The sequence below is a fragment of the Equus asinus genome, chromosome 21, assembly GCF_041296235.1.
Source record: "Equus asinus isolate D_3611 breed Donkey chromosome 21, EquAss-T2T_v2, whole genome shotgun sequence".
NCBI lineage: Eukaryota > Metazoa > Chordata > Mammalia > Perissodactyla > Equidae > Equus > Equus asinus.
The window spans coordinates 62,387,864-62,400,036 of record NC_091810.1 but is presented as its reverse complement, the minus strand read 5'-3'; the positions used below and the strand labels follow the sequence as shown (position 1 = coordinate 62,400,036).

General features: G+C 35.4%; 1 protein-coding gene across 38 annotated transcripts in view; it reads right to left on the bottom strand.

The window, feature by feature from the left end:
* Positions 1-12,173, bottom strand: part of CLASP2 (cytoplasmic linker associated protein 2) — a 164,783-nt gene that overhangs the window by 129,357 nt on the left and 23,253 nt on the right. For all 38 annotated transcript variants that reach the window (XM_070492367.1, XM_070492372.1, XM_070492369.1 and 35 more), the window contains exon 7: positions 4,726-4,796. In XM_070492367.1, the coding sequence (XP_070348468.1) occupies positions 4,726-4,796 (71 nt within the window). The remainder of the gene's footprint in view (positions 1-4,725; positions 4,797-12,173) is intronic.

Below are 12,173 nucleotides of genomic sequence, written 5' to 3'. Positions count from 1 at the left end.
CCAGAAACTGTTAAACAGAGAAGCTGGGAAGTATTTCACAATGATTATACACCTAGACAGCATTAGACAAATCAGAATTATGCAAATTATGCATAGTTTTTTTACAGTGAAAAGACTTACAGTCACAGCCACCAACACTGTTGGTGTTTACATCTCGGTTAGCGTAGGAGACTACCTAGAAGACACAATGACAACACCAGGCCCTGACATCATTACAGGCGGCCTGAAACTTTCAGCCTTTTCCTTCCTACAAGACTGGTGTTGCCTCCTTTCAGCCACAATCTGATTAATTTTAAATCCAGTTTCCTTCTAATAGCAGAGCTAATTCCACTGCACTTAAAGATTCTAACTTATTCTGTAACATGAGAATTAAAGTCAGGCTTAAAAAACCCTCAAGACAAAAAAATGCCTTGTATTTCTCACTATTCCTAAACTAAATGATGTGCTCCAATCTCTGATGATAAAATTTACTTTGTGTTCTTGAGTGTGCTATACTAATGTTCTAGAAAATCAAGCCAAAAAAATCAATCAAAACTTAAATCACAAGAATATAGATATGGCAATTATGAAAGATCAGAGACAAAAGCATGAGATGTGAAATTATGTATCAGGATACGCATAAGAGGAGAAGAAAGAGAATAAAGACACAGACTATTTGTCCGAATAAATGTAAGTAAATAGTGTTAAACCATGTCACTCCCAGTCACATTTCTGTCCAGCCTAAAACCCTTCCTACTCCCAGAAGCCCATCAAAACTCCTCCCATTGCATACAAGGCCCTCACATCACAGTTCCGGCATACTTTTCTAACTACATCTCATACATGGTCCACCTTCCAAGCCACCCCTAGCCTCGCTGGGCTTCAGCCAGCCGTGGCTTCCTTTCTGTTTTTCAAATATACTAAGTTCTTTTCCACCTGTGCACCTTTATAATCATGTTTTCTCTGCCCAAAGCACTTTTCATACCATTTATCCCAAGACTAGCTCATTCTCATTTATCAGGTCTCAGTCCAAATATGTCAACTCTCAGAGAGGCTTGCCCTCTATTCTACCTAAAGTGGCACCACTGAATTACTTACAATCTCCAAGCCCTATTTACTTCACACTTAATGATTGTTTATATGACAACTTTTAGCTATAGCGGCTCTTAAAAAATTATACCACCTTAACAACAAATTATCTGATTTTTTTTGGTCTGTATTTAATAAAATGACTTCTTCATCCAAAAACATTCTAAATCAATATAAGAAGTGTGATGTTTCATTATTATGGTTTCAGTCAAAGACACACTAAAAATGTTTACTTACCATTAATAGTTTCTAGTCACTGAATATCATATGGAACAAATCTGAATTAGATGCTATGTTTAGGAAAACTCACAACAATTTGCTTTGCATATGACCACCAAGTGAGGGAGAGAAGAGGTGGTATCTTCAATGCTTCTTCAGTCTGTTGTGTGCATCAACTATTTCCGCAAGGTTTCATGTTGAACCTTTATTTTGCCCGAAAATGTTTTCCTGTTCCATAACTTTAAAGTTTTAGTTTGAGTGCACAATAACAATGAGCCAACAAAGGGCTGAAAATTTTGTGGGGAAAATTGTGCAGAAATAAAAAAGAAGTGGAAATAAACCTTCATCACATTTCTTTAGGCACAAACTATTTATTCGCCTTCAAATTCTTACTTACAAAAGTTTGTTTTCAGTGTTCAATTGATATATTTTTCCACCTGTGAAAATTATTCAAGTATCCTGGGTTGGGATGAAACATACCATAATACTAGTGGAAATAGTTTTTTCATATAATGGCTCTTCACTCAGCAGCAAGGATTTTAGGAACAATTTAAATTAATTTCATTAAATTGATTAAACAAAGGGTGGTCGTATTTCTTCCATTACTGACTATAATCACTCTGGATATTCATTTACTTGTTTATAATCTACCTTCACTAGAATGTAGGCTTCATTGAGGGAGAAACTTTAACTGTCTTCTTCAGTGTTATGACATGATCTAATTTACATTTTAAAAAGATCATTCTCACTTGTGGGTAGAAAATAGATTCCATGGAGCAAACATGGAACAGAAATCTACAGCAGTGATCCAGGTAAAAGGTAAATTAGACACAGTAGGGTTTTAGCAGTGGAGATGGAAAAAAATAAGCAAATTTGTGATATATTAGGATTTCAGAGGCAGAAATGACTGATTAATTAGAATGGGGGATCCATTCAGGTTTCTAGCCTGTGCTGATAGTGTATCACTGGTTGAAATGGGTAAAGCGGGGAAGGAACAGATTTGAAGGCAAGGAAGAGACAACAGGGTTTCACTTTTGGACATGTTAAGCCTGAGATGCCTATTAGGCATCCAAATGGAAATGTCATCGAGGCCATAGGCTACCAAATCTAGAGCATAAGGGAGAGATGAATGAGGGCTAGAACTACACATTTGGGCGTCATCAGCAAATAGGTATCATTTAAAGCCTTTAGGCTGGATTAAATCACTGAGAGAGAATAAAGACAAAATAGTGAAGAAGCCTAGGCCCTGAGACCTGCCAACATGATAAACGGGCTTCCTTCTTCTAGTTTCCTCCCTTATTAACCAATCCATTAAAGCATACTACTGTCATCAAACTCATTATGACCAATTTCTACATCCCTATTTTTATATATATATATATATATATATATATGTTTATACACATATATACTTTTTAGACTTTAACATTCAATTTGCCCATACTTGAAATATTCAGATCATAATCTCCAATAAAAACAAATCTCTGAAGACTCTCTCCAAGGTAAATAAATGCCAGATACTAACCCCAAACCTCCCTGTTTATGGAGAGATAAACAAGAGAAAAAGAAATAGGAATTAAAAGATAAGGGACAAAAAAATCTTCTATTTCGAAGGTAAAAGAAAGAACCTCATGAACCTGCCCAGATGGCCTAGTGGTTATAGTTCGGGACGCTCCTCTTCACTGGCCCGGGTTTGGTTCCCGGGCACAGAACCACTCTACTTGTCTGTCAGTAGCCATGCTATAGCGGCAGCTCACATAGAAGAACTAGGACTTACAACTAGAATATACAACTATGTATTGGGGCTTTGAGGAGAGGGGAAAAAAAGAGGAATATTGGCAACAGATGTTAGCTCAGGGTGAATCCCCCCTTGCAAAAAAAAAAAAAAAAAGAACTTCACAAAATACAAGAATGACAGTACTTTCAAAATAAACCATATCCAAATAATAAATATTTTAGATTTATAATATGCATTCAACTTTTCACATAGTTGTAACTACATACTCTGCAATACACAAATGAGAATGCACTGTAAATGGTACGAAAACAAACAAGAATTTTAACAACTGTCCACCTTTCTGCTGTTTCTGCTTTCTACGGAAATGGACAGAGGTAACTGCTAGAAAAATAAGGACAAGGTACTTAAACACCTTCTATTCAGAGAAGAGAAGTGAGAAACAGTTGGCAGTCAGGGTGAGGACTGGTAGTGCTGAAGTCAATTTATGCTTCTAGAACTAACTTTAGATTAGGTTAGACACAATCTTTTTAACGCTAAATTCTCACTCCACCTGCCTTCCTGCAACAACAAGGCTCAGTCTTGGTTTAGTCCAGAGAAAAAGAACTAGATTCTATTAGTAACTAGTTTTATTATTATTTAACTATACAACTCATACACCAAATTTTTTCTCCAACATCATTTACATTACTAAGCTAAGCACTCTCTCTTTAATATGAACCTACGTGCCTAGGTGGAAAAACCATCTACACTATCTTTGGAAATAGAATATATTCTTTACATATATGGCTAATTAATATTTAAAGACTGAAGTCTAGGTAAATGCTACCCAATTAAAAAAAAAAAAAACCACAAATTTAGCAACCTTACAATAAGAAGAGCAACCACAAAATCAAATGAATGCCAGATACTAACCCCAAACCTCCTTTAATTCCAGCTTGGTCTCATTCTAGTTAAGAAGCCAAAGAAGATTATGCTGGTGAAGTTCCTATGTCTGTGTCTCTTCACCAGCATCATAACTGACAGTCTACACATTGGCGTAATAGAACCCATCAACCCCACAATTTCTACTAAAATTAACTAAGTAAATCAATTACCCTGGGAATAAAAAACACATTTGATTATTTTTTCACTTTATTATTTTTTGTGAGGAAGATTGGCCCTGAGCTAACATGTGTTGCTAATCTTCCTCCTTTTTGCTTGAGGAAGACTGTCAGTGAGCTAACATCAGTGCCAATCTTCCTCTATTTTATATGGGATGCCACCATAACATGGCTTGATGAGCATTGTGTAGGCCCACGCCCAGGATCCGAACCAACAAACCTCAGGCTGCTGAGGTGGAGTGCATAAACTTAACCACTACGCCACTGGGCCAGCCCTCAAAAGACATATTTTATGCATGGAACGTGGAGGGCAAGAGAGTCATCATATCTTCAACCCAGAAGGCACAAAAAAAATAAGGCAAAACAACAGAATTATTTTACACAATAGACTCCTTAAATTTTCACTTACTCCAAGAGTCAGAGGATAGGTAACGATCAGCAGGAGGTAAAGACTTTGTTATTATATCCTAAGTTTCAAGCCACAAAATCAAAATCTGCTGAATCAGTGATATAGTTATCTTGGAAATGTATCTTTAGTGCCTAAAACTTTGTTAAACAGTCTTATAAATGTTTGAAAACTGGAATAACAATTATTCTTACCTTTGCAGACACTCAAAATCATACCGCCTGAATTTTGCACTTCATCAAATTTGGCAAATATCATTTCTAATCTGGGAATAAAGAATAAATTTTATTTGTTTGTTTTACATACAGTTTAAACAGAAACAATTTCCTTCACTATCTCCCTGAGAAAAAAACAATTAGAGGAATTCAGTTAGTCCTACAACTCTCCTTTACAATTAACTCACTGACTGGAAGGAGACACAAAACCTCTCTTTTGAGTCAAGAGAAGCTGCCAAATACAGGTAGCACTCTACATACTCGCAGGCATGTTTGCAAAAAGGTAACTTTCACACAAGGCAGTTTTACATGTTTCTTCCATCATAAAATTATTTCTCCAACCCATCAAAATACTTCAGTTCCAATCGTAGAATGAATCCCACTCAGTCACCAAGACATCTTTAAAAAGCATATAAAAATCATGCTAAGGAAGCTTAAAGCAAACAAAAAAACAATGAAATATAAAATATCAGAAACTGAAGTGATGCTGATACAACTGATAATCTGATGTTTCCCCTATTAACTTATTTTCATTTTAACACCAATTCCATTAGCACTTCTGATTTTATATTCAGAAGTAGACTTTCTCTACACTTCTGCTATCACTTTCTTTTAGTTAAAAACATGTTTCTTATTACAAAAGCAATGAACACTCATTATAAAAGAAAATCTGGATATATAAGTAGGAACAAAGAAAAAAACACAATCTCACCATTCAGAGACTATTTAACTCTACATGTTCTGACACTTTATATTTATATATAAATTTTCTCCAGACCAAAATGGGATCATGCTAACAGCACTATTTTTTAGTTTACTTTGCCTTTACTTTCCAATATATCATGCTACGATTTATTCTTAAATTTATGACTTAAGAGATTTGGGGGAGGGTACAGAGCCATTGTCATGTTGTCTTTAATTGCCAAACATTTCTCTCTAACGTACTCTTGCGTTTCTGTCATAATTTCACTTCTAAAACCTTAGTTAAAAACCTTGTTCCACATCCTATCATTTCTTACTTGTAAACTGAAGATGCAGATACTTTTGGCCTAAAATTTTTTTTTTAGTTGGAAACTTTTCAAGGAATTCATTATAATGGGGTTTCTAAACCTTAACCTCACGTTCTACCTCACCCTCCCATTAAATTCAACAATTAAAAGCACTTCAGTCGAAAGACACAGGTCTCTTCATCCTACACAGTATCTTCCAGAGAATCGAGCAGTCACTAGCCAGATTGCCCAGAGACAAGATGAGATGGGAGAGGGAACACTGGAACTGGAAGGTGGGATGTCAGAATGAAGACCAGACAGTCCAGAACAGAAAGGAGAGGACTTAGGCGAGCTCTTTGGGAAAAAGGCAGAACAAGATGTGAGGAAACATGAAATTAACACTCAGCTATAGAGAAGCAAAATCAGAGTAGGAAACTGCAGACAGAAAGCTCTGAGAGAGAAGAGAGTTGGTAAGGAATTGAGGTGGGGCAGATAAAATATACAGCAAGGAATGGAGACATAGGCAGCTTTAATGGGAAGAGGGGTCAACTGAAAATACTAGGGAAATATAACAGCAATGGAGTAAAGAGAAAGAAAGAAAAAAGGGTCAAGGTGGAAGATATCACCCAAAGGCCTTTTGGGGCTGGGCTGGGCTACCAAAGACACACAGAGATGCTTACCTCACACTCTTCATCTTTCTGCCAGCCCTCACTTTGCTCTTTATATACTTCCTATGACCATCCTGCTCTCTTCTTAGTCTCTCTTTCCTTCTAATGCTTCTCATCTTACCAACTTTCACGTGAAACAAACATTAACATTTGTTTGGTATTTACTGAAAAGATTTTCCCCTGTCAAAATTTTATAAGGAGTTAAGTTCACACCTTCCTATCTTTAAAACAAACAAACAAAAAACTAAACAGTATAATTTTCTTTCTATGTGGTCCTCACTGGACGACCCTCACCCCTGATCATTAAGCTGGAACTAATGAAAAGCTCCATATAAGCCATTTAGAAAAATAAGTTTATTCATAATGTTATACACATAATGATATACAAATATAATCTAGTGAAAAAGGAGGAAAGAACTTAAGAGCAGAAAAAAGAGACTAAGTTTTTTTTAAGTAATTCAGGAAGAAAAAAATTATGAAATTCAATGGAAGGAAAATACAACAGAGGCTAGAGTGTTCAAGAGATTATAAACAAAACTTAAGAAACCAAAGAATAGAGGCCAGTAAAGATCTAGGAAGGTTCTGACTCGGGATAAGGATAGAGACCAGTAAAGCTTTAGCATATAAGTGGAAAAGCAACTCTAACCAGAGTTCATATTTAAGTTCAGAGTCATAATAATAAATCACAGGTACAATATGAAAGAGATAATTAGGTATCTCAGAGCTTATCTTTTTTTGAGTAACAGCTTTAGTGAGATAAAACTCATACACCAGACAACTCACTTCTTTAAAGTGTACAGTGATTTTTAGTATATCCAGGGAGTTGTGCAACCATCATAACAAATTTTAGAACATCTTCATCACACCAAGGAACAACCTCATACCCATTAGCACTCACTCACCATCTCCCCTAATTTTCTCAGTCCTAGGAAACCACTAATCTAACTTTCTTTGCAAAGATTTGCCATATCTGGACATTTCATACAAATGAAATCATACAATATGCAGCCTTTTATGACTGGCTTCTTGCACTAATAATGTTTTCAAGGCTCATCTATGTTGTAGCATGTATCAGTCATTCCCGTTGATGGCCAAGTAATATTTCATTGTATGGATATACTACATCTTGTTTATCTACTCATCAGTTGATGGACATGTGGGGATGTGAGGTGTTTCCACTTTTTGGCTATTGTGAATATTCACAAAGCTGTTATAAACATCTGCATACAGTTTTTCACATGGACATCTGTTTTCCTATCTCTTGGGTATATAGCTAGGGGTAGAATTGCTGGGTCATATGGTAATTTTTTGTTTGACATTTTGAGGAGCTGCAAACTGTTTTCCAAAGTTACTGCACCATTTTACATTCCCACCAGCTATGCATCAGAGTTCTAATTGCCCTGCATCCTCATCCACACTTATTATTGTCTGTCTTTTTTACTTCAGCCATCCTAGTAGACATGAAGTATCTCATTGTAGTTTGCTTTTTTTTTTTAAGATTGGCACCTGAGCTAACAACTGTTGCCAATCTTTTTTTTTTTCCTGCTTTTTCTCCCCAAATCCCCCTAGTACATAGTTGTATATTTTTAAGTTGTGGATCCTTTTGGTTGTGGCATGTGGGATGCCACCTCAGCATGGCCTAATGAGCGGTGCCACAACTGCGCCCAGGATCCAAACCGGCAAAACCCTGGGCCACCAAAGCGGAGCGTGCAAACTTAACCACTCAGCCACAGAGCTGGCCCCTCATTGTAGTTTTGATCTGTACTTCCCTGATGGCTAATGACACTGAGCATCTTTTTATGTGTTTATTGGCCACTTATATATCTTCTTTGAAAAAAGATCTATTTAAATCCTTTGCCTGTTTTTAAATTGAGTTCTCTCTCCTTTTACTGTTGAGTTGTAGGAGTTCTTTATATACTTGGGACATAAGTCTTTTATGAGATATATGATTTGCAAATATTTTTCCCATTATGTGGGTTTTCTTTTCAATTCTTGTTGATGTTCCATGAAGCACAAATTTTTAATATTGATAAAATACAATTTATTTTGGTGTCATATATAAGAAACCATTGCCTAGCATTCTCTAAAAGTTTTATTACTTTAGCTCTTACATTTAGTTCTATGATCCATTTTGAGTTAATTTTGGGCTATGGTACGAGGAAGACATCCAACTTTATTCTACTGGATGTGGAAATCCCATTTCCGCAGCACCATTTGTTGAAAAAACTATTCTTCTCCCACTGAATGGTGTTGGTACTTCTGACGAAAATCAACGGACCATAAATTTAAGGGTTTATTTCTGGACTCGTAAATTGTATCTATATGTCTAATGTTATGCCAGTACCACACTGTCAGAGCTTATCTTTTTAAAAGTAGCTGAGAGAGAAAAATAAATTTCAATTATTATTTTAAAAATATTTGACCAATAGCTTTATGTTATACTTAAGTTTAACTTTTAACAAAGAAGAATGTTTTGATATAAATATAAGGGTGGACGAAAATACAACTTCAACCTTAGAAGGCTATATCCAACAGGAAATTTGGTAATCACAAAGAAGGCAGCATTTGAGAGGCAGAAATATCCCTTCTGAAAAATTAAAGTCAGAATAATCACTATGACAGAAGAATATAGTTTCAAATGAATGCAATGTTCAGTATAAAGTTAACTCTTGAGAATAAATGCTAGTGGAAAGAGGGAAACAGTAGTGGAAGAATCATCTGAAGAAATGGGTAAACCAAAATACATTTATTATTTTACCTCATAAAAGTTTCAGAACTCCTTAATATAAATGTGTCCAGTATTGTGAAGACTCAAAATACTACCTATAAAATAATGAGGTCCTATGCCAAAACAAAGCACTCTACATGCTTAAGAAGCAAAGTTCACCACACCTTGTACCTATGCAAAGTCCTTCCCATTCCCTACTATCTGCCAGAGAAGCATCATCGAGAAGAATGACACAATCACAGCACAGAGGAATGAACTATGGACTGGGAATCAGGAAGCCTTCAGCTTCTCACCAACTAGCTGTCACTGCTGGGGTCTGAGAGTCCACATCTGCCAAGTGGCTAGCCACTTAGAAGAAGGAGAAACCATATACAAGAATAGATAGAGTTAATAAGTCATTCGCTTATTTCAGTTAAGAACATTAAAGTATAAGCTACCTACATATCATAAAACCCTTATGAGGTTGATTCTGATTGGAGGAAAAATGAAATAAAGGAGTTCCCTCAAACAACTAAAATTATTTATAAAACATAGCTTAGAAAGAAAGGAATATCATAGGCAAACCTTACGTTGAGCATAAATGCAAAAATCCTAAGCACATATGTGGACACAATTTATAACAAAGAGAACACCGAAGAAAGATGTTTTCAGTAAGTGGTGTTAGGTCAAGTGGATATCCATATGAAAAAAAATGTATCTGAAGCCCACCTCACACCATTTACCAAAAAGAAAATCTCATGTGGACTATAAAGCTAAATGTGACTAAAACTTCAAAACATTACACAGAGAATGTCTTCATGAAATTAAAAGCAAAGATTTCTTAAACCGGCCACAGAAATGTCTAGTCATAAAGGAAATGACTGAGAACTACATTAAAATTAAGAACCTACATACATCAAAAGATATCATCAAGGAAGTAAAATATCAAGTCACAGGCTGGGAGAAGATATTTAAAACATATATATAGCTGACAATGGGCTTAAGTCTAGAATACATTTTAAAAAGTCCTATTAATAATTTTTTTAAATGACAGACCACCCAATTTTTAAAAAGGGGCAAGAAACCTGAAAAGACACTTCAAGAGAACATATCCACATACCTGATAAATATATGAAATGGTGCTCTTCTTTATTAGTAATCAGAAAAATGCAGATTATAACCATAATGACAACACATGCACCAGAAACTTAAATTTAATAAGAGTAAGACTAACAATACCAAATATCAGTGAAAATGCAGAATAACAGGAACTTGCAAATAGTGCTAGTGAGAATATAAATGGGTATAACCACTCTGGAAAATTTTTCATCAATATCAACTAAAGGTGAACATATCCTATGTCCCAGCAATTCCATTCTTAGATATATTACAAGAGAATGAATACATATGTACACCAAAAGACATGAACAAGAAGGTTTTTAACAGCACTACTGATAAAAGCTACAAACTGAATACAACTCAAAAGTCCATCAACAGTATGTGTTGGTGGGAATGCAAACTGGTGCAGCCACTATGGAAAACAGTATGGAGATTCCTCAAAAAGTTAAGAATAAAAATACCTTATGACCCAGCCATCCCACTACTGGGTATCTATCCTAAGAACCGGAAATCAGCAATTCCAGAAATTCCATGCACCCCTATCTTCATTGCAGCATTATTCACAATAGCCAACTCATGGAACCAATCTAAGTGCCCAGCAACTGATGATTGGATAAAGAAGTTGTGGTATATACATACAATGGAATACTACTCAGCCATAAAAAAGGACAAAGTCGTCCCATTCACAACAACATGGATAGACCTTGAGGGTATTATGTTGAGTGAAATAAGCCAGACAGAGAAAGACAAACTCTGTATGATTCCACTCATAGGTAGTAGTTAACATATGGACAAAGAGAACTGATCCGTGGTTGCCAGGGGAAAGGGGGTGGGGGGAGGGCACTAGGGTTGAAGTGGTGTAACTACAACATGACTAATAATAATGTACAACTGTAATTTCACAAGGATGTCAACTTTTATAACCTTAATAAAAAAAAATCAAAAAAAAGAAAGTCCATCAACAGTATGGATTCATAAAGTATAGCCTATTCATACAATGGAAAACTATATGGCAATGAAAATTAACAACTGTAGCTGGATCCAACAACCCAAAAAAATCTTAAAAAGCTAGTGTTAACTGAATGAAGCCAGACACAAAAGAGTACATCCCATATGATTCTATTTATAAAAATTCAAAAACAGGCAAAACTAAACTATGGTGATAGAAGTCAGGCTTGTGGTTACTTTTGGAAAGGAGAGAAAAGGCACAAATTAAAAAGGCTTTGGGGAGGCTTCTGGAATGTTGTAATGTTCGACTTCACCTGCGTGGATACATGGGTGTATTCACTTTGTAATAATTTACAGAGCTGCATACTTATGATTTACATACTTCTCTGTATGGATGTCATACTTGAATAAAAATTTTAAATACTTTAATAAAAAATAATTTCAATATAAATTTTAAGATATATAATGTAACATATATTCATACATATACACTGTCACACACACAAATACATATGTTAACATCATTTCTTTCATCCACATAAAATGATGCAGAATTTACCCAAATGAAAGTCTTGTTAGCTCTGGAATGAGAAAGTGAATGAACGAATAAGTAAACAAAATGCATATTTATTGGACAACCTTATTACCAAAAAGTAATTGGTACTGGAAAAAATCTATATGGTAAGAGAGGCAGCCAGATATGATGAGACCTATGATAACAGAACATACCACCACCTATGAAGTAGTCTCGCTCCTCCTGACACGTCTCACCAAAAATCTGATCAAGCACTGAGATCCAATTACCAATTTACAGGATATAAAGACAGAAGAACATGTTAAACCACCACAGGAAAAGAATTAGCAATATCCAGAATATGGAAACTTTATAGGATAAACTACCCAGTTTATTCAACAAACAGAAGGAAAAAAAGTATTGGGGGTACACAAAGACATGAAAAGACTTATAAAACGTATCAACTAATTGTTGGACTTTAT